Consider the following 26,310-nt stretch of genomic DNA (forward strand, 5'->3'; position numbering starts at 1 on the left):
GTTTTCTAAATACAATTAGAAAGATAGACTGAAAGCAAACAATAAAGGTTAAGTTTTTTGGTTGATATGATATTCAGCTGTTTTAAAATACAGTTTAAAGTGATTGTCTCCTGATTATGGTGAAAAAGAAAATGAACTAAAGCTGATATGTTTCCAGATAATGATGTTCTATACTGTAATTGATGAAACTAGTGGGAAAACATTCTGCTCTAATGTAAGGTCTCAAAATTTGAAAATCAATTTTATATCTATTATATACAAATACTGTAATTGCAGAAGTCAAACACTTCTGCTGTATTACATAGAACATGTTTTTACAATTAAATTTTAAGATAAATCATTTTAATCTATTGTAAAATAACATTTAAAATAAAGGAATGATAGGAGTATATTACCCTAAGATTTGTTAATGGTCTTATGTAATTGTAAGAGTCAGTTTTGGTGAAGTGATTAACGCACAGATTATACACTTGTGGACTGAATTCTAATCCTTCCTTAGGCCACGAAGCAAGCTGGGTGACCTTGAGCCAGTCACTTCCAAAAAAATCTTGCCAAGAAAAATACAGTAGCCTGTCCGGTCAATTGCTGGGATAAAATGTTGACAAAAGCACACCCACACCCACAAAATAATAATTATATACCAGTTTGTATCATAGGCCAGCTGGAAACTTTAAGGCAGTGGTTCTCAACCTTTTTAATGCCGCGACCCCAACTGGTCGTAAGTCGAGGACTAAACCGGCCGTAAGTCGAGGACTAAACCGGCCGTAAGTCGAGGACTACCCAACCGGTCGTAAGTCGAGGACTTTCCCTGCCCGGGAGTGCTGCGCATGCGTGGCTCTGCCCCCTGCGCCAGCCAAGGCGTAGCTGGCAAGCGGCAGAGACGGAGCAGGCCGACCACCAGCTGGCCCAGCCCAAGGGAGGTAAGGCACCTGCCGGAAAAGGGGAAAAAATGGCGGACAAAAAAAATGGCGGACAAAAAAAATGGCGGACAGCCTTGCTTGGCGACCCCCGTGAAATGGTCGATCGACCCCAAATGGGGTCCCGACCCACAGGTTGAGAACCACTGCTTTAAGGGAAATGCCATGACTCCCAGATTAATAATGAACTCTGATATAAGTCTTTACATAAATGCATACATTAAGAGTTTACATGGAGACCATATCAAGTTAAATCTCAACAATCAACCTACTGACAATAAAAAAAGCATTATAGAGTTCCAGTGTGAACCAAGAAAGGAGGGGAGAAAAAAGCATTTGAAAACAGTAGAAACAAAATTCTGTCTTTCCCCAAAATTGATAATAGAAGCATTTATCTTTGGTAAAATCAGTAAATATTTCAACAGGTGATCTGGATATCCATTTTTAATTCATATACAGTAGCAATTGACAAAGTGGATAAATTCTAAGGATAATCAAATTAGTGGGCATGTGCCTAATGGAAGACATGCATCAGATTTCATATCTGTCCATTAATTAACATTAGAAGTGAAGAATAAGTGATTAGGAAATATTATGGACAGGATAATGGTTTTGTAATATATAGACTTATTTTAAATTTGTATTATATAACACTTCTTTTATTAATATTTGCTTTTTTGGCAGTGAAAGATAACAAATTGCCAATATTTTTTAGGTGTCCATAATATAACTGTTTTACTTATAGGACGGAGAATCAGATATAATTATCATAGGTAATTTATTGCCAGGAATCTATCTTGATACAATAGCTAGAGAAAAAGGGTAAATATGTTTTTAGTTGAGAATATTGAAGAGTTTATCCATTAAATTTCAGAAATGCAATCAGACCAACTAAAAATATAGACTGAAGCTCTGTTCCAAATTGATCATGTACTACTAAAAGAATCTTGCTATCAAACAGTTAAAGTAATCCAGCACCCATCCTAAAGTCCTCCTAACATACAATTGTACTAAACTCCTTTTGGCCCCCTATAGGAGACATGGAAGAAAATCGAGAAATATTTCAATTTGGATATTATTTAAATAAATTCTTATTTACAACAGTAATACATTCTGAAACAAGCAAACGTCAGTACTTAATTCAAAAGAGAATTAGAAACTATCCACTACAAAATATATACATATTTTTTATTTTCAATGTTTTAAATACATAGTAATTGAAATATCCCACTATTTTTTCTGTTTCGCTGAATTGCAGTTATACTACATTGAATAAGCATGCATAAAGATTCTTTTTTCTCCAGACCGACATGCAAAAACTTCTCATTTTCAATATTTAAAATGACAATATAATTTATCCAAAAACATAGCAATAGTTAAACATTTTCTTGCTTTGCTTGTGCCATAGTTTTCTTAGATGAACTAGGAATGAAAACATTGACAATAAAATTATAGAGACCACTGGGGAATACTGACAGTTTAAACAGCAGGATAACTAATACATAAATTAAATGCCTGAAAACAGACTAATCTCTATTTGGATTGCACTGAAAATACAGAAAGACAGCTCCAGATTGACCTGAAATCAGTTTCAAATATATTTTAATATTGAGGTGTCATGTTATAATTACAAGCACAATGGTAATTGCATTGTATGCATTTAATTTTCCCTGTTACAGCTGATAGCAAAGACAGTCATTTCCCCATATTTGGAAATACCCATAGCAGCAGAAAAGTAATTTTTCTTGAGTAGGAAAGTATTATACCATGATTATATTATGTAATACAATTAATATAAAGTGCAGTACTTGAAGTAAAAATTTAGGTCAGAAGCTATTTCTGTATACTATTTCAATATAGCTTTTACAGAAAAAGACTGAGTTAAAAGCAGATCCTTTTCTTAAAAATGAAATTGTTACAAAATAAGTGTTAGAAAGCTTTGTCATGGTAAATATGAAATCCTCTTCTCATCTCTTTTTCTTTTGATCCTACAGACTAAATCCAGACACTGTTAGTTGCTGAGCATTATTCCTCGCTTCAAAATAGGATGTATCTGTTTCATCATTTGGTTGAGGTATAAAGGGCATAGTCTGATTGTGAAGATTATCCCAATCCATACCATGAAAGAGGGAATGAAGCTTCAGCTCTAGAATGAATAATTAAATAATTGTTAGATTTAATTCTGTGCCTTTCTCATTCTAATGCACACTGGCTGGGAAATACTGAAAACTGAGGTCTAGATATCTTCAAGTTGCCAAGGTTGACAAACACTGTTCTAATTATTTTCATTTATGATTCTGGGTGTTTCCAGAATTCAGTCTGAATTAATTACCTGGACTTAGTCTCTCAATAGTCTCCTGACTAAAGTTTAAATTAAACACAACTGATAAGAATGTTTACCAATTTTGCCCTATATTTAGTTGTGAAATGATACCTTAACAAACATAATCTCTTATCAAATGCTTATGTCAGTCCTTCTTTCTTTAACTTGGAAATTCCTGGAAGCAATCCCGCAATTTCTGAATTTATAGGTAAATGAACCAAAATATATTTACAAATATAATAGTAAAAGAAGAATCTCATGTGATATTCTGAACTCAAGAAATAAATAAAAGTTTGTTGTCCTTGAACAGATTTTGTTTTATTACCTGTAAAGTATTACATTGAACAGGTTTGTGACCATTTGTATCACTAGCTTTTAAGGACAGATGGTTTTTCCTCCAAACCCTCAATGGTTTATGAAGAGTTCCATGCCCACCCCTGCCTCATGCAGACTGAAACTATGAATATTAAATTATAAGCTTCTAAGTTACTGTATGAAGAAGAGATAACTAACCCTTGAGTCCAGCTCGCTTAGTACTGTCAATGGTTAAAAGAATATCAATGGCATTCTGAGCATTATCTGACAACTTTTCTTCACCTTCAGGCCATGGGATATCTGGAAAGACACGCACACACAAATAAGTACCACAGTATTTATGCTAAATAAGGGTTCTTTGGATTTGGTTTGATCAAAGTGATAATTACCTCTTTTAAGAATATTCTGGAATACTTGCTGTGGTGTTTCATCATTGAATGGTGGAATTCCAGTTAAAAACTCAAACAAGCAAACCCCAAGAGCCCACCAGTCTACAGCAGCACCTGAATAAAAGCAGTTCAAAGAAATTAACATTGATTCCAGGAGATGCATTAAATCAAGTTGTAGTTACAGGAAGAATTCTAGGAAGATAATGTATAATAGCTAAACATCCTAGATAAACAGCATTTGTCTTTTATGCACTTCTTTCTTGCTGTGTTAGTAATATAGTAATATTTGTCTAAATGCTTCATGACAAAGGCATATTGATGCGAGCCATGTAACTTCCAGAGGCCAATTGCAGAACAGAAAGCTAAACCAAGCATGCTGAATTTCTCAGACTTTAAAGGGAAACTAATTACTATAGCTAGATCTCACATAGCAAATATTAAACACAGAACTGTGTAATAAAGATGTCACTTTATTTTTTTTAATCATCTCAATTGTTTTGGAGAGCCATGAATTCTTTAAAAATTATGTACATAAAATAGTATCCAGAGAAGCTTGGATTCAGTAACAGGTTTTCTTGGGACTATATCTAGTCTTTACTCTGATAGCTTTCAGATCATGAAATTCAGTGTTGCAATCAGAAGCAAAAGCAAGCAAAATTGCTAAGGCACCAAAGCCACGATTAAGCAACATGCATTTTCCAGTTGCTGTATTACCAAAGCCCCAGACAGCTCATTTTGTTGGAAGTGAAACATGCATTTGCTATGCCAAATTATATGCAGTGCACATACAGATATATCCCCTTGATGTTTCAGAGATAAAGGTCAGATAAATTGGATGCACAGCTAAAAATCCTAAGTAAGTTCTATGAAGAGTCACCTCAAGGATGGGCAGCAATCAAATCAAAAAATACTAAATCATTTCATTCACTAACTGTGTGTGAGGATAATTTAAAGCACTCACATAACCAAAAAATATGTCTGAACCATCTCAACCATATTTACTTAGAAACCACCCCCCAAAACCAAAAAGCCACCTAAATATTGGAAGCCTACTCTTATAAATCAGTTTAGTGTTTAATTTTTAATGAAACTGTAGTCGGTAATCACTGAGGCATGTTTAAGAACATTCCTTTGCATTAAAACCTCAATGCGTAATTCTGTCCTCATCCACTGACATTCTATTACAAGAAAACCTACTTTATGTCTGCTGTACAGTAGAAGTGACCAATAACCTTTGGAAAACAAGTGAAAGCATCTTTTTTATGTTGTAACACAGCACATTTTAAAGAAGGAAAATCAGCATTGCATTTGTTAAAAAAACACCCACTCTGAAATGAAGGAATGTGAATATTTCCCTATTAGAGATTTAGCCTTTGTAAACCACACTTTTATTTTCGTTGAACTAGACCAGTGATGGCGAACCTTTTAGAGACCGAGTGCCCCAAAACTGGCCACGCCCCCACTCTGCCCCATCCCCCACCCCACCTGCCCACAGGACCACTCACTGCCTCCAGGGCCCACCACAGATTGCCCAAGCAGCCCAGCAGCACTATGGCGGACACACCCTCTGCCCACGCCCTGCAGTATCAACTGCATGATGGGGCGTGAGGGCAGAGTCTTGTCTACGCTGCCTGGCTGCCATGTCCTTGGCTGCGCTGCTCCATGTGAGCCACGTTCGGGGGCGATTCTCCTCCAGGGGGGCTGCTGGGGAGGGGGTTGCGGGGGGAGGCAAGGCTGGGGCAACAGCACGTGTGCCCACAGAGAGGGCTCCGAGTGCCGCCTCTGGCACCCGTGCCATAGGTTTGCCACCACTGAACTAGACTAATGAAACGATTATTTTGGAAATGTAAATTGTGTTAACTCATTGTATAAATCTTTCAATACTTGTCTTGAACAATGTGAACTTTGTTTTGTGAAGTGCTATAAAAAAACTTACCAGTGGTGTGAATTCCTGTATGTAAAAAAAATCAAGTAAATATTTACCACAGTTGGTATAATTATTACACTGAATTCACTTATTAAATGCTGATAATGCTTAATACACCAATTAGCAGTTTTCCAAAGAAAAATATTCTCCTTAACATAGTTTTCGGCTTTTTATATGAACCAGAGGAATACCTAGTCTATTTATTCACCTATAAGTGGGAATTTTAAATTTCTGAGAATCAAATGAAAATATTTTTGGACACTTCAAACTACAACTGGTGGATTATATGTTTGAATGTAATATCCCCCAATCTATACATATCAGTGACATGATTAAGACCACATCAATTTCTCTTGACATTTTTTACATGTATGAAAGATATTTCTACAGAAAGAAATGTCAATCCTATATTTATTATGAATGCTGAAGGGCTGCAAACCTAGGAGCATGTAGACAACGTATCAACTTTTGAAAGCATGGTTTGATTCTTATTTGAACCATCTTAAGGTAGAATATATTAATTTCAAATAGTTCTATAATGAAATTGTTGAGTATTACAAAAAACCCTTTCCCAATAAATTAGATTATTGTTCAAAATGCAACATAAATGGATCATAATGTTTTTAATCATTGTTTATTGAATGAACCACAATTAACTCTGTACATATCATCATGCAGAATGGTTAAAAAATCATAATTGACTTCATAGCTTGGTGTACTCTGTGAACTTGATTCACAAGGATTAAGCTACTTCTGCACTATAATGAGTAAATACAGATAGTCCTCGATTTACAACTACAATTGGATGGGAATTTCTGAAACTCAGTAATGTGGTCTTATGTGAGTCATCTGTGGTTTTACAACTCTTTTTTTGTATAGTTGCTAGCCAATTCACCACAGTCATTAAGTGAAATCAGCTTCTCCCTTGGCAGAAGGCCCCTGGGAAGGTCAAAAATGGCAATCATGTGACCCTAGATCAGGGGTGTCCAAACTTTTTTCAAAGAGGGCCAGATTGGATGAAGTGAACGTGCTGGAGGGCCGAACATTTTTCCGAACATTCTTTGAACCATTACAATTAAATGCAAATGAATTATTTTATGCCTCTTTCCTCTCCCTCTCTTTCCTCTTTCTCTCTCTCTCTTTCCTTTCCCTTTCCTCTCCTCTCTCTCTCTTTCTTTCCTCTCCCCCTCTTTCTCTTTCCTCTCTTTCTCTTTCCTCTTTCTCTTTCCTCTAACTTTCTCTTTCCTCTCTTTCTCCTTTCTTTCCTCTTTTCTTCTCTTTCCTTCCTTTCTCTTTCCTTTCTCTCTTTTCTCTCTTTCATTTCTTTTTCCTCTTTCTTTCCTCTCTTTTCTCAATCTTTTTTCTTTCCTCTTTTTCTCTTTCCTCTCCCCCTCGCTTTCTTTCTCTTTCCTTTCTCTTTCCTCTCCTTTCTCTCCCTCTTTCCTCTTTTCCTCTTTCCTCTTTCCTCTCTTTTCTTTCTCTTTCCTCTTTCTCTCTCTTTCCTCTCTTCCTCTCCCTTTCCTCTCTTCTCTTTCTCTTTCCTTTCTCTCTTTCTCTTTCTCAATCTTTTTTCTCTTTTCCTTTCTTCTCCCTCTTGCTTTCTTTCTCTTTCCTTTCTCTTCCTTTCCTCTCCCTTTCTCTTTCCTCTTTTTCTTTCTTTCCTCTCTTTCTCTCTTTCCTCTCTCTCTTTCCCTCTTTCCTCTCTTCTTTCTCTTTCCTCTCTTTCTTTCTCTTTCTTTCCTCTCTTTCCTCTCCTCTTTCTCTTTCCTCTAACTTTCTCTCTTTCCTCTTTCTCCTCTTTTCTTCTTTCTCTTTCCTCTCTTTCTTTCCTCTTTCTTTCCTTTCTTTCTCTTTCTTTCCTCTTTCTCTTTCCCTCTTTCCTCTCTTTCTCTTTCCTCTCTTTCTCTTCTCTTTCTCTTTCCTCTTTTTCTCTCTTTTCTTTTTCTTTTTTTCCTCTTTCTCTTCTCTTCCTCTCTTTCCTCTAACTTTCTCTCTCTCTTTCCCCTCTTTCTCTTTCCTCTTTCTCTTTCCACTTTTTCTCTTTCCCTCTTTCCTCTCTTTCTCTTCTCTTTGTCAAGCCCCACAGGACTTGCCACTCACGGGTGAGGGTTGGGGGACCGCCAGCCGACTGCCGCCGCCGCNTTCTTTCCTCTTTCTCTTTCCCTCTTTCCTCTCTTTCTCTTTCCTCTCTTTCTCTTCTCTTTCTCTTTCCTCTTTTTCTCTCTTTTCTTTTTCTTTTTTTCCTCTTTCTCTTCTCTTCCTCTCTTTCCTCTAACTTTCTCTCTCTCTTTCCCCTCTTTCTCTTTCCTCTTTCTCTTTCCACTTTTTCTCTTTCCCTCTCTCCTCTCTTTCTCTTCTCTTTGTCAAGCCCCACAGGACTTGCCACTCACGGGTGAGGGTTGGGGGACCGCCAGCCGACTGCCGCCGCCGCTCGGCCTGTTGCCGTTGCTGCCGCCGCAGCCGAGCAGCTTGTTCCCACCGTCGCCGTCGCCGCCCAGCTCGTTCCCGGCGTCGCCCCGGCCTGCGGAGCTCCAGGTATGGCCCTCCCCCCCTCCCTTCCGTTCCCTGCAGCGCTGCCTGGCGTGCCCGGGACGGGAAACCCCGAGCCGCCGTAGCCAGGCGCAAGGGGGAACGGCAGAAGCCTCGCGCAAGGGGGGGAGGCCTGGCGACGCTGCGCCCTGCCGGGCGCTCACCAACAGGGCTGGGGGGGCCGAGGCTGCCAGGGAGAAACAGCCACGTGCCGGCAATCAGCCGGAACTGTTGGAGCCGGCCGGGGAAAGCGAGGCAGAGAACGCCGCGGACGCCAGGGGGAAAGCCGAACGGGCCACGCAACACCAGCAGACCAGCAGACGCCGCGGGAGAGCTCAGAAGGCTGAGCAAGGGCTGACACCAACCTGGAACTCTCTGGTCCAACGAGCCTTCAGGGAAGGAGGCTGGGTGACGCAGCACACAAGTGGCCGGACGGAGAACCGCCAAGGATTGATTGACTTCCGGGAGGGGCGGGTCCCAACTGCCGGGACACTTATAACCACAGGGCGGATGGTGGCTTGCGGCTGGGGGCGGGGTAACAGGGCGCAGGGCCAATGAGGAGCCCTGCGAGGGGGCAATTCCCATGAGAGAGAGAGAGAGAGAGACAGAAGTGCAAGTGCAAGTGCCTCTGTCTCTGTCTCTCTCTCTCTCATGGGACTTGCCGGAGGGCCGTGGGAGGGCCGCATTTATATAGAGCAGGGAGGGCTGTTCGAGGGCCGGATTAAACCGGGCCACGGGCCGCAAATGGCCCATGGGCCGGACTTTGGACATGTCTGCCCTAGATGTATAAGTCGTAAATGTATCCAGTTGCCAAGCATTCAAATTTTGATATGACTGGAGGGATGCTATAATGGTTTTAAGTGCAAGACATAAGTCACTTTTTTCAATGCCATCATAAATTTGAATGATCCTAAGTCGAGGACTACCTGTAGAAATAGTCCACAATTTACAAACCATTCATTTAACGACCATTTGGACTTGTTTAACAGCCATGTGATTCACTTCAACTGCATTGATTACCAACAATTGTGGCTAAAAAATCTTGTAAAATCAAGCACAACCCACTTAACAGTTGCCTTGTTTAGCAATAGAAATTTTGGTCCCAATTGTGGCTATAAGCCGAGGACAACCTGTATTATGTAACTTTTTGAAGCATGGGCCTTGAGAATCTCTTGTTAAAATAAAAAAAACCCCAGCTTTACATCAAGTAAGCTTGGCTCTCTTTGCAAAGATTTTGCAATGTAGGAAACAGAACTCAAGAAATATTTTTGTTATTTTTATTAACATATACTGTAGTTCACACAACACGACGACAAATGATATAGAACTACAGACTATCATCCACAGTTCACATCCAGTTCCTCCTTTTCTTTTTTGCTCATAAGACTGAATCAAACTATATACTAAATTTTATGGGGCACGATGGTTCAGCAGTTAAAGACACTACTTGTCAGCTGGAAAGCTGACAGTCCATGTTTGACACCTAAGCACTGTATGACAGGGTGTGCTCCCATTACTTGCCCCAGCTCCTGCCCACCTAGCAGTTCGAAAGCATGCACATAGGTACTACTGCAGTGGGAAGGTAAGTGTTCCATGTGCCTTGGCGTACAGTCATGCTAGTCACATAACCACAGAAATGTCTTTGGACAATGCTGGCTCCCTCGGATAAGAAATGGAGATGAGCACCGTCCCTAGAGTCAGACACAATTGGACAGAGGAATAATCTCCCTTTACCTATATACTAAATTGAAGTGAATTCAAATGAAATTCTGGATAGAAGGAAAGATTTTTAAGATTAAATCTTGTATTCCATTAGGTTGATAATTAAGGATTTTTAAAAGTCAGAATCTTATCACATGACTGAAAATGTGAATGATGAAAATACATAAGTATCCATAACGCGTGAATATTAGTTTGCTTACCATGAGTCTTTGCAATGAGAAGCTCAGGTGCTAAGTAGTCTGGGGTTCCTAAAATACGTTCTCCGTCTATTGGAGCAGCCCCTCTTCGTACACTTTTTGGGGTCCTAAAGGGTGTATCAACATTTCCCTGAGGAGTCTGATGCAAAAAATAAATATTACATCAGATATAAAGTAAGACAGTTAGAATACAGTATATTCATTTTATTTCTTGATTTAAATGATTAGTGGCTGAAACGAGAGCCTAGTTACTTTATCTGCAATGAAGTATATTATTCAATTCCAAAATACTGAGTTTTATCTCAAACAAAATGGGTTTTCTTTTATGTCTCTTTTGATAAGTATGGGGCTATAATTTATTATTACTTTTAATTATCCAAGGGATGTCATTGGGAAAGTTGGGCAGATCTTCAGTTCTTTGGGAAAGACAGGAGATGTTTTAAAAATGCAAATGAAATGTCTTAAAAAATTAATTATTATGAATCAGATTGTTTTGGGCTGCCAAAAGTCTATGATCTAATTTTGGCTGTATAATTCTGGAGTTTTCATGGGATAAAAAGGATCCATGAGCTGCCTATTCTACTGTAGAAGCAAAAATTTCATTATAATCAGTAAATGGTAACTGGCCATGAAATCCTTAATGCCATCTGCTCCCATCTGAAAAGTGCAAGAGGTTTTAAGCTTCAAGCTATGCGTTCACCATAAAACTAAAACTAGCCTTTATTTATCTATTACTCAGGCTTCTACACTATTGTACTTCATTGACTCTCTGTGGATTACAAAAATCTCAATTCAGTATTAAAGTTAAAAACATACGGTAGATATTAGACAAAAGTAATGTTGCAAGATTTTCTTAAAGCTTAAATCAAGCACCCCTAATCTTTCTCCATTTTGGTACCTTAACTGCCATAATTTTTAGCCTATACAACTATGAGCTGTACAAGATAGGAACTCTGGGAATTGTAATCCCAGCATAGCTGAGGGGTCCAGATTGGAGAAGGCTGATAGAAATGATGTGTTCAATCTTTCACTTTATTTTGTAATGATGTGTGTTTTAATAATGCCCTCTATGGACAGATTTCTATATGCAATTCATGTAAATTCATGAAAATAATGCTTCTATTTGTTATCTTACCTCCAGATAAGAACTGTCCCAGTTTTAAAAAGTGAACATGACAAGGCTCAACTACACTTCTTATGTGCTAACATTTTGTCTCTTCTTTGTATTCTCAAGTGGCATTGAAGAAATGGAGAAATTTGAATGCACTAAATTACAGTTCCAGTAAAATCAAGATTTAAGTCATGATTAATTTACCCACTGATATTAATAAGAAATAAATTAAGTTTACAGAAACTTTTTCTCTAGATTTACTGAAGTTACATCCTCTAAAAGTGGGTGTGGTACCAAAATACAAACCATTTTCAGAATAACATTTGTGACTTTTTAAGCAACTTAAACATGAAAAAGCCTAAAATTTGTATTTGTGCTACAGAAGTTCTATAATAATATAATTTTATCTAAATACAGCAGAAGAGTCCTATCACATGCTGCATTTCACTAAGATTGAAGGCTTCCAAAGAAAATTCATATAATGCTAAATTTCTTGTGAAATAAAATTATAACTAAAGTAATAGAATGAAAGTACAATGGAATGCATCGGTGACCTTGAAGAAAGTGGAGAAGAGACACTGCCTAGGAAACAATTAGACAAGAGGAGTAGGAGCCTGCAATTGCTTAATGGTCAGAGAAAGTAACTAAAGGATAGATAAAAAAGTTAAAAGAGGGTGGGAAAATTTGTACTTTCAGACCTGCAAGGCTCTATTAAAGTAGCCTTATGATATAGTAGATTTAGTTCATGTAGCCTGATTTACCAGAGAAGGCCAATAGAAAGAAACCTTGAAGATCCAAGAAACATGGATCTAGAGTTGCCCATCATAACTACCTTGGAAAATGTCATGAAAGTTCTTATCAATAGAGGGATTTTTGCCATATAAACCAGTAGGATCTAAGGCAACTCATTACCATATATAGAAATCCTATAATGCTATATTGTATAATGCTATATTGCATGTTCAGTACCTACCTGATATATCCTGTAGGGTGTCCCTTTTTGTGCAGGTGTAATGGTCATTGGATAAGAACCACTGCAGGCAGAGATATTCATTCCTTCTACAGATACCATACTGATTTTTGAAGGCTCAGTCATATTAGACGTATTGATAGAACTATTGTAACTTCGGAAGGCAACAATATTTTTTTTAAGTACATTTAGCATCTCCATTGGTGAAGAATGAACATTGGTGTGCTTTTCTGTAATGTATTTCAAACTCTTATCTTGATTGCGATCCAAGTATTTGCTCTCCTGGACAGGGAGCATTGGCTCATCTCTGGTTTCCCATCTGGAGCAGCAAGGTAATGTTAACATAGCTTCTGATTTTGATTCCTCAAGGGGGACGTCTTTAATGCTCCCATTTAAACTAAATGTGTGTTTTTCTAAATGGTTCTCTGTAGCAGAGATCTCTGGAAGGGAAAAATCAGAGTCCATGCTCATGCTTGCTAAAGGCTTTTCATCATCAATGCTTACAAAACTGAAGTTCATGTGTTTTCCATCCTTTTCACAATCTGCATTTAGTTCATTCATAAGATTCTTAGCTATTAATGGGGTCCCTAATTTGCTCCCTTTATTTTCTTCCAAATAATTTGAATCCTTTGTTTGACTTTCCTTTGGGCAGCTCTCTTGCATGCACCCTTCAAGTTTTAAGCAACAGATTTCAGCTGTCAAACCTGTGCTTTGCTTTTCTGGGATCTCAATAATTTTACAACCACGCTTATATTCACTATTATTTTTTTTCACAAGGATATGTTCTTGAGAAGGGCTAGTGTCAACTAATTCAAAGCATCTTTTGATTCCAGTCTTCTGCAGCACTTGTCTCTCCTCTTCTTTCTTGAGATTATCCAAGCCCAGATGGGAAAAGTGATAGTTAGGTTTTGCTACCTCCTTGGATTGAGCAGAATTATCTGTACAAAGCTTTTCTTCCCATTCTTTGTATTCTGAGAGACATTTTCTGACTAAGTCTTTCACGTCACAAATTTTTACAGAAATATCTGATGAGTCACAGTGTTCACTCCTTCCATTATGCCTGTCTGCAGAGTCATTACTACTAATAGGAGAGATAGCAGTTTCTAGCAAGTTTTGCTTTAAGACTTTATTATTGTTGACAAATGGCATGTCTGAAGGTTCATGTTTCTCCATTGCATTCATTTGACCTGCTGCAGGGCAGAAATTGTCTTCTTCCTGAAAACCAAGTAGTTTCAAGCTAAGCAGACAAACATTACTCCAATCCAGCCTAAAGTAATTACACACATGGAACAACTAAATTTGAAACAAAATTAGAATGAAACAAATAATATATAAATCTAAAAAGCATTAAAAGTATAGTTTAGCACCTTAGCTGAAAGAGACAAGTCTTTGTTTTTGAGTACAGATCTCTGTACATTCCTGATTCTGAGCAGAATATAGTTTGTCTGCCATATTTCAGATGGAAAAGGCTTCTAATTCTGATTGAAACTGAATGGAAAGCAAGTCCCTAATCACAGCTACTTCCTAGTCTAATTTCACATCCAATCACAAAACTATCTCCATGGTGGTTGATATATAATGCTTATTACTATTAACTTATCTTGTGTTAATACTGAACTAAAAATAAAATGGCATATTAGTAGATATACTACTGAGAAGCCTATTACTTTGAATTTTACTGTAGTGATACACTTTTCTTTCTCTATTCCAGAAATAAATTATACTTGTTTTTATATTCATATTCTACTTAGAGGACCTTGCTTTGAATCAACATTTAGGTATAGAAACTCACTGGTTACAAAGGGACAGTCTCTTGTTTCTCACATGCCATCCAATCATACAAGCCAGTATTTATTTGCATATTAAGTCATGAAATGTATAATAAAGTGTTTCAATTTCCCATCTTCATAGGAATAAAACTGAAGACTAGAGTATTACCCTAGGAATAATATCCTGAGCTCCTGGGAAAAAGATAAATATAAATCTAACAAATAAATAAACCATTGAATTAGAAGACAGAATCACCATAAGATCCAGACACTATTTGAAAGCAGAGCATGTTTTGCTAACTTTGGAGGAGCTTCTGTTTCTATAGGCACGTTATCTACTAACTAATGTAGGAATGGAATGTGTTGAGGGGACAAAACAAGCAGAAGATCGGCACGTGAACCCAGAATTGCTATCCATGGCTTGAACCAACTTTTAGAAAATGTGGGTTCCTATTCTTTGTAACAGCATAGGAAGGAGTGATCTCCCCAAAACATAGCAAACAGAATAACTAACAATTCTATCTCTTAATCAGAATATCCTATCCATTTCTTGCAAGGTAATCCTATTTGGAAAAAACAAAATTTAAAAGCCTTTAAATGTTGTCCTGTACTAGCACAGAATTATTCAGGTTAAGAAGAAGCAAATTCTTAGAAAAAAAGCAGTCCTAACCTGGATGTCTTTTTCCCACCTGGGGCTGCTGCAGCACTCTGATTCCATACTAGACAGCTGGGTCCGGGAATGGCTACTGGCACTAGATGTTCCATACCTTCTTCTGGACTGAAGCAGAGTTGGTGTTAAACTCCTTATGGGCATTCCAGGCATAACAGTTGAAGAATCAAGGCCTTCAAAAGGAATAGGCAATTTTTGTCTGTTTAATAAAACAATGACTTACAGCAAATTTTCAACTGAACCATTCAACTGAGCCATAAAGTAAAATTGCTCAAATAAGTAAATGTAAAATGTATTTATTTTAAATAGACATGTATCTCCTGTCTTCATAATTCTTTTTAGTGTAATTTATATTTTAATCTATTTTATTTTGAATTTGTTCAATTAAAAGAAATTTCTGGAAGTTTAGAAAAGGTACTAAAAGTATAAAAGGAAAGAAAACACTGACATAAATTTGCATTCATATAGAAAGACTATAATACAAGTAGTTATATATATCTCATAAACCACAGCAACACAATTTTCTAATTTAAATTGTCATGGATTCACTCTAAAGGAGCATAACACTAAGAAGAACCAAGTTTATTGCAAGAAAGATGGGCAGTAAAACGATGGAAAAACAAAGATTTTTACAGAGGGTAAGGATTGCAAGGCAAGAAATCCTAGGAAATCGGATTTGCCTGCCAGTTTGGGGAAGCTATGTAGCAGGGCGGAGTTGATAGCAAAATGGGCCTTTCAGGAGGGCAGCAGAGCTGAAGAAGTTTATTGTTAAAGGAGGTAGAATGTTAAGCTAATCAACTGATGGGGGCTGGAACTAAGATGATCCAAGGCCTGGAGACTAAAACATATGAAGAACGACAGCAGGACTTGGGTTTGGTTAGTCTAAAGAAAAGAAGAAATAGGGAGACATGATAGCAGTATTCCAGTATCTGAGGGGCTGCCACAAGGAAGAGGGGGTCACATTGGTCACCAAAGCACCAGAGGGAAGGACGAGAAACAATGGTTGGAAACTGATCAAAGAGAGAAGCAAAGTGGTATTAAGGAGAAACTTTCTGACAGTGAGGACAATCAACCAGTGGAATAGCTTGTCTCCAGAAATTGTGGGCGCTCCATCACTGGAAATTTTAAAAAGCGCTAGACAGTCACTTGTCTGAGATGGTATAGGTCAGTGATGGAGAACCTTTTAGAGACCGAGTGCCCAAAAACCGCCCTACCCCCTGCTGAGCCACCCACCGCCTCCATGTCCCGCCACAATTACCCAGGAGGCCCTGCAGTACCATGGCGACCATGCCCTTCGCCTATGCCTCGCAGCATCATCTGCGCGCGATGGGGCACGAGGCTAGAGTCTTGTCCCTGCTGCCATGTCCTTGGCTGCGCTGCTCCGCACGGGCGGCGACCAGGGACGACTCTCCAGGGGGGCTGCTGGTGAGGAGGCTATGGGAGAGGCGGGGCTGGGACGAAGGCACACGTGCCCTCAGAGAGGGCTCTGAGTGCCACCTCTGGCACCCGTGCCATAGATTCACCACCACTGGTATAGGTTCTCCTGCTTGAGCAAGGGGCTGGATTAAAAGGCCTCCAAGGTCCCTTCCAGCTCTCTTCTATTCTAAGGTGTTTCTTTATTTGCAATTTTATAGTCGCCATAGGACTATATTATGAGGAGGCTTCTTTTCTTTGCCTTAGATAAGATTGCAAGAGGCTTTGTTTGGAAGGAGGGAGGGAGAGAAAATTTGGGACTGATGGGATTAGGCCAGGGGTCCCCAATCCCCGGACCAGTACTGGTCTGTGGCATGTCAGCAACCAGTCTGCATAAACAAGCAAAGCCCCATCCGTGGGATGCAGGCAGCACACAAAACAACGCATCCTCCGGTTCACAAAAAAGCTTTCTCCACAGAACCGGTCACTGGTGCCCAAAAGGTTGGGGAACTCTGGATTAGGCAAAGCAATGAGTAGGGCTTTGATCTTTGTCATATGTAAAAGGGGGTTGTGTGGAACAGTGCAGTCTCCATTTTGTTTGTTACATTTATTTTCCCCATTGCAATAATATAGAATCATTCAGGAATTAATTGCTCAGAGTTTAAAGCACTCAGAAGTGAAATGTCATCAAGATACGCCTATTTTGGACAAAATTCCAATAATGGGGCACCATTTCTAGAGCCCTTTCCACACAAATTAATCTCTTTAAAAGGATAGGATCACCACTGGTTTGAAAGAGCTATATAATAATAAAGTTGGAAGGGACCTTGGAGGTCATCTAGTCCAACCCCTTGCTCAGGCAGGAAACCCTATACCATTTCGGACAAATGGCTGTCCAGTCTCTTCTTAAAAACTTCCAGTGTTGGAGCATTCACAGCTTCTGGAGGCAGGTTGTTCCACTGGCTAATTGTTCTAACTGTCAGGAAGTTTCTCCTTAGTTCTAGGTTGCTTCTCTCTTTGGTTAGTTTCCATCCGTTGCTTCTTGTCCTGCCTTCAGGCGCTTTGGAAAATAGCTTGACTCCCTCTTCTTTGTGGCAGCTCCTGAGATATTAGAACACTGCTATCATGTCCCCCTTTGTCCTTCTCTTAGTTAAACTAGATATACCCAATTCCAGCAGCCGTTCCTTATATATTTTAGCCTCCAGTCCCCTAATCATCTTTGTTGCTCTTCTCTGTACTCTTTCTAGAGTCTCAACATCTTTTTTACATCGTGGTGAGAAAAACTGGATGCAGTATTCCAAGTGTGGCCTTACCAAGGCATTGTAAAGTGGTATTAACACTTCACGTGATCTTGATTCTATCCCTCTGTTAATGCAGCCTAGCACTGTGTTGGCCTTTTTGGCAACTGCAGCACACTGTTGGCTCATATTTAGGTGATTGTCCACTAGGACTCTGAGATCCCTCTCACAGTTACTATTATTGAGGAAGGTACCCCCTACTATACCTGTGCATTTGGTTTTTCTTGCCTAAATGTAGAACCTTACTTTTTTCGCCATTGAATTTCATTTTGTTAGATGGTGCCCAGTGTTCAAGTCTGTCCAGATCCTTCTCTATCTTAAGCCTATCTTGAATAGCCCTCTCTCAACAGAAGGGGAGGGATATGATGCCACCTATCTCCTATTTAAACACAGTCCTTTCAGCAGCTCCAAGAAGGTTCCACACTCATTTGCACTATTCAGGTGACCTTGGGGACACAGATAAATTTCGAAGTGGCTTCAATGACTCACAGAAACAGTGCTAACGATCAGATGACTGCAAGGATTATAAATCCTTCCATCCTCCACCATTCAGTCACTACTGAAAAAGCTTCTTGGATGAGAAGCAAAACATTTTCAAAGAAAAACAAGTTCAGTTGCCTTTTAAAAAACCATCTTTGGGACATCCATGACCTGGATGATAGGATCAAATCCTTCCAATTAGATACTTACATGCTCTCAGGAGCTTACTTGATGCCATAGAGTAATCTTTGCAGCTTATAGATAGAGGAGAAGCGAATTCTCGAGACAGCTGAGGCATATCTGCAGAAACAGGGCTTGGACTCTGCACAGGCCCTTTCCCTCCAACTGGAGTATACTGTCAAAATAAAGATATATTTTTCAGTAGATGGACATATTGAAATTTATCATGGGTATGGCAATTTATAATTTCTGAACGCAAACATATGCTTCAGTATCTGAATGTTTGTGATATAGATGATAGACAGAATCTCAAGCTTTTCCCCAAAATAAAGCCTTATGTTAACACTTTAAAATCAGAGATCCACTGACATGCTGCTGAATGTTAGGCATGTGAATGACAAGCTTAAAGAAGTTTCTTTCAATGCACAGAGACTAAGCCGGCCAAAATGCCAGGATTTATTAATTATTCAAATGGCTAAAAACCACCTCATGTAATTTAGTAGAATTTCTTTGTATTCTCCCACTTAGTATCTTCATTGCTATTTCATTGGGCCCTAGTCAGATCTTTTTAGACTTAAGTATTTCATTATGTAATCTCCAGCTATATTAGGAGTATGGTCTTAATTCTTGTAAGAAGATAGAAATGTTAGCTGACAGTCTTACGTTTATAAATTTTTATCTTGTATATTATGTTGTAAACAATACAGTATAAATATATTATTTTGAACACTTACAAAACCAAAAGAGCTGATAAGAGATAATACTTGTCCAGGAGTACGAGAATAGTCTTGCATAGGTTTAGACATTGATGGTGTAGTGAGAATATCTATCATATTTATTTCTGAAAAAAGTATGATCATTAGGCTCTATATTTATAAAAGTGCAATCAATAATAACATTGTAATTGGGCATGTAAATTGACACTACATATTAAAAAAATATTTGGCAACAATTCTGATATATAAATACATCAATTTGTGTAGGGCTTACCTCTGTTCAAAGTAACTCTGGACAGTCCAAAGTCTGTCAATTTAATGTGACCCTCATTAGATATCAGCATGTTGTCTGGTTTTAAATCTCTAGTAATAAAAAAAATATTTATAGTCCACCTTTATTATTTTTACAAATAACTCAAGCCAGCAAACATATCCAACACACCTTCTTCCTCTTAAATTCCCTACAACAATAATTTTTTGAGGTGAGTTGGGTGAGAGAGAATGACTACCCAAGAGAACCCAGCTGGCTTTTGTAATTACGGCAGGACTAGAACTCAAGTTTTCTGCTTTCTAGCTTCAGGCTTAACCTGGAGGCCAAACTGGCTCTAATAAATGAAATATTTATGTATAGTTTAGTGTAATGTGCTTCGCCAAATTGACGATCACCCACTATCCATTCTAGTACATTGAGGAGAGACTATATTGGGGAATGATATAATGATTTAAAAACATTAATCAATGTTCTGCTATCAGATAAATTTTATATAACATAATTATTGTTCCTAGATATCAATGCTGGCTCAGAGTAATAACATTAAATGATTATTATAAACAAATAAAGTGAACCTGTTTACTAAGTATACATGCAGAGGACACAGATGTCGTTGGTTCAGTAGAAAACAGGTTTTCTGTTATTATCAAAGCAGTCAGAATAAATCTTCTTAGAATGGTTTACGTCTTATGTGGTGTATACTCTATAATTCTACATTTCAGAGACGGCACTAATTTCAATTTACTCCTGAAATTATATTTCTAATTACTTAAGATAAAAAGTGCTCCAAACTTTTGAAGCTGATCCAAATCCATTAAACTTGAATCTTAAAGCAGCAGGTCTACTACAAAGGTAATTATGGGTGATGAGTTAAGTTTCAGCCTTTTAAAATGTGTGTAAATTTAATGGCCTATTTGAAAATGTTTAATCTTACATCGTATTAAATCCAGCATAGCATGATTTTACCTATGGATTATTCCATGCCTGTGAAGGTAATCAAGAGCCAGTGCTACTTCAGAAATATACTTTACTGCCATTTCTTCATCAAAGTAACCACATATATGAAGAAGAGATTTAACATCTCCGCCAATAAGATATTCCATTACCTGCCAAAGAAAAATACCTTTGTAAAATTTAAGAGCAGAGATAAGCAATCTATGGCTGACATAAATCCTTCCATTTTTTGTATAACCTGCTAAACTCCAGAGGCAATACTGAGAATAATTATACTAGCAGACGTGATCTTAGAACCACTGAACCATATCTTTCAAAGAGCCTTGAGCATAGAGGAACTACTGTAGGACCAGAAAAGAGCTGATGTGATTCCAATTTTCAAAAAAGGGGAAAAATGGATCCAGAAAACTATAGATCATCAAATCAACTTGATATCAATACCTGGAAAGATTTTGTAAAAGATAATTAAGCAACAGATCTGCAAATGTCTAGAAACAAGTAAAGGTATAAGTGATTAAATTATTGGATCAGTAAAATGCTGTGGATATGGTATACCTAGACTTCAGTAAGGCATTTGACAAAGTAGACCACAACCTACTTCTTAATGTGGGATAGACACTATCACCACCAGATGGATTCATAATTAATCACACTCAATGTGTACTCCTCAACAAAATTATATCTATACGGAGGGAAGCATGCAGTGGGGTACAATCACTTAAATATGAGCCAGCAGTTTGCTGCAGCTGCCAAAAAAGTCCAAGGCTCATCAACAGATAGAATCAAAGTAAGTGAAGTGTTAGTACTGCTTTATACTGCTTTGGTAAGACCACATTTGGAATACTACATCTAGAAAGAATGCAGAGAAGAGCAACTAAGATGATTAGGGAGCTGGATGCTGAAATATACAATGAACCACTGCAGGAACTAAGTATGTCTAGGGGAGATATGATAGCAGTCTTCCAATAATTAGGGGCTGTCACAGACAAGAGTAGTATTCTCCAAAGCACCTGAGGGCAGGACAAGAAGTAACAGATGGAAACGTATAAATGAGAACTAAGGAGAAATTTTCTGACAGTGAGAACCATTTATTAGTGGAACCACTTGCCTCCAGAAGCTGTGGGTGCTCTATCACTGGAATTTTTAAGAAGAGATTGGACACCATTTGTACAGAATGATGTAAGGTCTCTGCTTGAGTGGATAGTTGGATTAGGCCTGCAAGGTCCTTCCCAATTCTTTTATTTTGTTAATAACGGTTTTTCTATCATGTTAAGTGTTATTGGCTTTCCTAGGTCTAAACAGTTAAATAATCTTTAAAACTCAAAAGCTGGGCAAAACCAGAAAAATCATAGTTCTCTCCATGTCTGAGATGTTCTTATCTGCTTGTTTTTTTCCCATGTCAGAAGCACTGAAATGATCTGGTGAAATAGCCCTATTTATTCTGGATTATCATTCACTGTGGTTTTAGAATACAATTTATTTCAGATTACCCCATTCAGTTCCTTTCCTTATGTATTATGGTTTCAACACATCTGAGTTAGAATTACCTGAATTAAAATTCATACAAACTGAGGAAGGAAAAATGATAACGTTCATATAATTAACACAGTAAAGTTCATTTGTTTTCAGGAATGATCTACACATGGGAAAGACTACAAAAGGCTAAGTTAGAATGTGATACAGGCAAAAACAGATATTCAGTAAAATTACAGCTCAAAAATACTGGTTTAAGATTGGAACTGAAGTTGGTGTTCAAACAGCAGGTGATAAGGACACTGGAAAGTACTATAAAATAAACAATAGGTTGAAACAACAGCTTAAAAGAAACAAGGTTTTCTAAGACAATGCGGGTGGATTACTCACCAAGTAGACGTTGTTGGCAGATTGAAGTGAATAGAATAAGTGTACTATGAAAGGACTTTTACTGAGAGCCAAGGCATCTCTTTCTGCCTGTACCTGATGGGCCATATTTTTATTGATCAGATCAGCCTTTTTCACCACCTGTAAAAACAATTGTCTCTTTGGTGATATATGCATCATATTTCTTCACTGCAGAAAAATGCATTATAAAGTTACTTTTCCTTATGCCTATAATTCATAAATACTCCATATTAAGGATTTTTGTGGAATGTTCTATGCATTTAATGCCAAATAAATTCTCACAATGCATACTTTAATTATTGTACTATAAATCCTTTATGCTGGTATCTTAAGCCTTTTGTGTACTTTCAATCAAAAACTGTGATATCTCACTCGGGCCCTTAAAAAGCAGGAATTAGACTGAATTAGAAAGTTGATTTTACTCCATTACTTAGAATGATTAGGCTTTTATATCATGGTTCATTTACCTGCCACTGGGTACTTTTTCTAATAATGAAGTTTGCTAATTTGGTCTAGACCAAGGCTTTTCAACCTTTTCACAGACTGTACCACTTTTAGGACATGACAATATTCGAGTATCACCAGTGCTTAGCAAGGTGTCAAAAACTTGATGACTGAAAAAAAGGGGGCGGGATTTTGGGTTTTACTGGTTAGATTCATTTGTTGTTATAGAAATGGCTAGTTTATACTATTATGAAAAAGTAAAAAGTTGAGGTTCGAGGTTAAGGCTTTATTCTACTGCAATAGAGGAAGTTGGAAGTCAATGCCTTTTCTTTTCCCCTTTTCCCTCTCACTTTTTTCCCCTTCTTCCTCCCCATTGTGTCCTACTATTTGCTTTTGTATTATTCCATAATCTAATAAAATGTTATAAACTGTAAAAAAAAAAGGAAAAAAGTACTGGTTTAAATTTCTTTGGTGGCATGGCAGTTCCTTTGCTCTCAGGACAAGGGGAGGACCCCCAGCGGTGCAGACTGCCCAGAGCCCTGGGCAGTGGAGGGCAAGCATCCAGCTCAGGCCAGCCTTCCCCAAGGCCCCCCCGGCTGTGCTTACCTTCTCCTCCAGGCTGCTGCTGCTTTGCTTGCTCTCCGTGGCCAGGTTGTTCACGTTGTGTGGGGAGGGCAAAATGTGTGGGTCAGAAGGAGGCCCAATCCCTCTCCATGCGAGGAAACCGGCTTTATAACCAAAGCATCCTCAGCGATAGGATGGGAGACCACCAGGCGAGTCAGGAGGGGGGGGACAAGGGGATGGCAAAAGGGTAGCAGGGCTGGTTGTGGCCAAGTGCTATGGCAGGACTTCCCTCAGACCCTGCCTCCTTCTCATTATAATCTTCCTTCCTTCCCTCCCTCTTCCTTTTCTTCTTTTTCCTTCCCTCTTCATGCTCCTTTCCTTTTTCTTCCTTCCCCTCTTTCCTTCCTTGCTCTCTTCCCCTCTTTCCTTCTTTTTCTTTGTCTTTCCTCTTTCCCTTTCTTCTTTCCTATCCCTTCTTGGATGCTCAAATGCAAAAGGAGAAACATTTCTCAATGCCTCCTTGCCTTGTGATCAAATGCCACTTTTGCTAGTAGTTTGTGGCCACTTAAAAGATTGAGAACAAACCAGTCTCAGTTTATTCCGTGCTTGCATTTAGTGGGGGCATCCACAGACAATAGTACAGCAAAACTGTCAAAATGGTGGCTGTGATAGTTTGATCAGAGCTCCTCCATTTTTTATGTGCAACAGCTTTAGCGTTTAGGAACAGAGGTAGCTTAGTTGCTTTTCTATTAATACATAATCCTTAAAAGGGCTCTCTTGTAGGGACTCTGCCTTGGTCTAATTCAGACTGGAAATATAGCAAAGGGAAATATTTTCCTCCACTCTGCTCTGTCCTGTTTTCCCCAGTGGAAATGGTTGTTAGCAACACACAAGAAGGGGATACTTTCCTAAGAGCTCACAATTCAAGAATACCAGGGTTAACTTGGATTGCCAACAAAGTTCTGTCTGTCACAAAATTGCTTTCTCATTTGAACTGGGGCATTTTCAACCAAATTGCCTCTCCTTCCTCTCTCCCTGCCTGACTCCTTCCTTCCTCTTTTTTTTTTTAAACTTCCAGAGGCTCCAGACAGAGGTGGCAACAGGCAGACAGCAGTGGGCAGAGGCTTCACATTTGACCCCTCCCCATCGTTGCCTCTGCGTGGCTCTCAGCTCACCTCTCTCAGACCTGCGCACGTTTGTGTGTGTGTGCGCACGCGCGCATGGGCGGGGGGGGTTTCCTCACCCCTTGAAGCCCCACGTCTCAACAGAGACCTTCTACAATGGCAGGCTGCAAACTAATGAAAGTTGTTTTTTTGGAGTACTTGTTTTCCTCAACGTGTCGCCGATCGCATCGCGCCCTGCCCCCCTCAGCTCCCACCCCACCTGCCAAGCCCCGACAGCCCTGCAGCTCCGGCTGTCTCTCCCTTGGGCTTGTGTGGCAGTGCCGCCACTTCAGCTCATTCCTCTCCGCCCCACTACCACTTCTCTAGGACGATGGCATACCACCTGCCAAGTGCCAAAGTACCACCGGTAGTACATGTACCACCGGTTGAAAAGCCCTGGTCTAGACGATCAAAATATTTAAGGGAGTCAATGTTTTAGAAGCAAATTGGAAGGATTGAGCATCTATAAAGGGGCACGAGATGATATAATTTTCAAAACAGAAGCTACATTTGAGTCTTTATCCACTGCCACTTGTCTCTTCTTTAAGATTCTCAATTCTGCACAAATTAAGTAGACATCGGCAGCAGTTGGGTTAGGAGTGGAAGAAGCAATGACAGAAAAAGGAAGGATCCATATTTTTCGCACATTTTTCGACCGTAAATCGTCCCCTCATGACAGTTGCTCTGAGACTTTTAATTCAGTTTCATTGCCATTTGTCTAAGTCAGGGGTAGTCAACCTTGGCTCTTTTATGACTCGCGGACTTCAACTCCCAGAATTCCTGAGCCAGCTGTTCTGGCTCAGGAATTCTGGGAGTTGAAATCCACGAGTCATAAAAGAGCCAAGATTGACTACCCCTGGTCTAAATTGTCACTGAAGCCTGCGAGCAATGAAAATTAAAACGAACTTTCGGGCTACCATTTTTAACTGTATTCCGCGACAATTGCTTAGAAGAGCGGGGGCTCCGGGCTACCCCAAACACGGGAGCCTCACCTTAACGGCATAGAGTTTTCCGCCTTTGCGACCCAGATAAACTTTCCCGAAAGCGCCTCGGCTGATCGGTTTAACGATAGTAAAATCCTCGATGGAGGGCGGCTGGGGTATGGTGATGCGTTTCCCGCATGAGGCGCCCCTCTCCTCCTCCCTTCTCGCATCATCTTGGGATGCAGAAGTTTCCGCCATCACGATCGCTAACGCCACAATCCTGGCTTTTCTTGGGGCTTCCCGGCGCGCAGCCGAACAGCGGCTTTGCCCCGCGACAATTCAAAACTAAGTTCCACCCCTCCTTCCGCCACTTGCACGTCAACCGAAAGGACGTAAAACGTTATTAGCCACTCAAGCAACTCATGCGGGGGGAGGGGGCGGATTCGTCATCAACACTTCCTGTTTACTCGCGCATGCTCAGTTTCGCTCTCGGCTCTAGGTCCAGAAAATACTAATGCAAATGTGCCTGTTTGTTTTGGGTTTCATTTTATCTTTGCCCCCCCCTCCCAAGCATATTAAAAACGCGTGATCTTTCAAGCTGTTTTATTATTCCTGAAATTACGTATTACTCCCGAAGTTTATTTCCAGCTTTCATCTTTATCAACGTTCAATAATTTAATCCAGGTATTCAGACTTTCATAGACCCACGGGAATCCCGCGAAGGTGGGATATTGTGGCGGCACAGTCAGCTAGTGAAGTTTAAGAATGGATCTGAAAATGGCCAGAGCCAGTCCAGTACTAAGCAACCTCGCGAAGGTGGCTTTGATCATTCCAATTCCATTCAGAATACTGTTCAACCCCAAGAGGAACAGACCGGAGCGAAGATAAAAAACAGCACATTACACTGCTTCCTCCAGAAACACATTTCAAACGGGTTTCAAATTAAAATCTATGAGAATAAAACTACCTTTATTACACAGGGATAGAGAGAGAACTAAATGCCCCAGACTCCTTTATTCAGCACTAACAATGCCGATGGCGAAGAGCAACTATCAGGCGGAGAGGGAAGGGATATGGGAAAGGCAGGAAGAAAGAGAAGAAGCGGCTTAGTCACAGCTCGCTTCTGTCTCGTTTGCCTCCTCCACAGAGAGCGCCTCCCATTTCACTAACGCTTCCTTATAATT

At 39.3% G+C, this 26,310-nt stretch overlaps 1 protein-coding gene across 1 annotated transcript; it reads right to left on the reverse strand.

Moving 5' to 3' along the window:
• Window positions 1–2,134: 2,134 nt before the first annotated feature.
• On the reverse strand, window positions 2,135–25,384 carry MASTL (microtubule associated serine/threonine kinase like). Its single transcript, XM_029283086.1, has 12 exons — window positions 25,196–25,384; window positions 22,015–22,152; window positions 20,164–20,303; window positions 19,201–19,289; window positions 18,945–19,051; window positions 18,241–18,385; window positions 14,840–15,012; window positions 12,404–13,615; window positions 10,323–10,458; window positions 3,945–4,058; window positions 3,754–3,855; window positions 2,135–3,063 (listed from the first exon to the last, which is right to left on the reverse strand). The coding sequence occupies exons 1-12, from the start codon at window positions 25,382–25,384 to the stop codon at window positions 2,906–2,908; spliced, it is 2,703 nt and encodes a 900-aa protein (XP_029138919.1). The 3' UTR covers window positions 2,135–2,905.
• Window positions 25,385–26,310: the final 926 nt, after the last annotated feature.

This window comes from Protobothrops mucrosquamatus, unplaced genomic scaffold (genome assembly GCF_001527695.2).
Source record: "Protobothrops mucrosquamatus isolate PMUCROS unplaced genomic scaffold, P.Mucros_1.0 scaffold13, whole genome shotgun sequence".
Lineage (NCBI taxonomy): Eukaryota > Metazoa > Chordata > Lepidosauria > Squamata > Viperidae > Protobothrops > Protobothrops mucrosquamatus.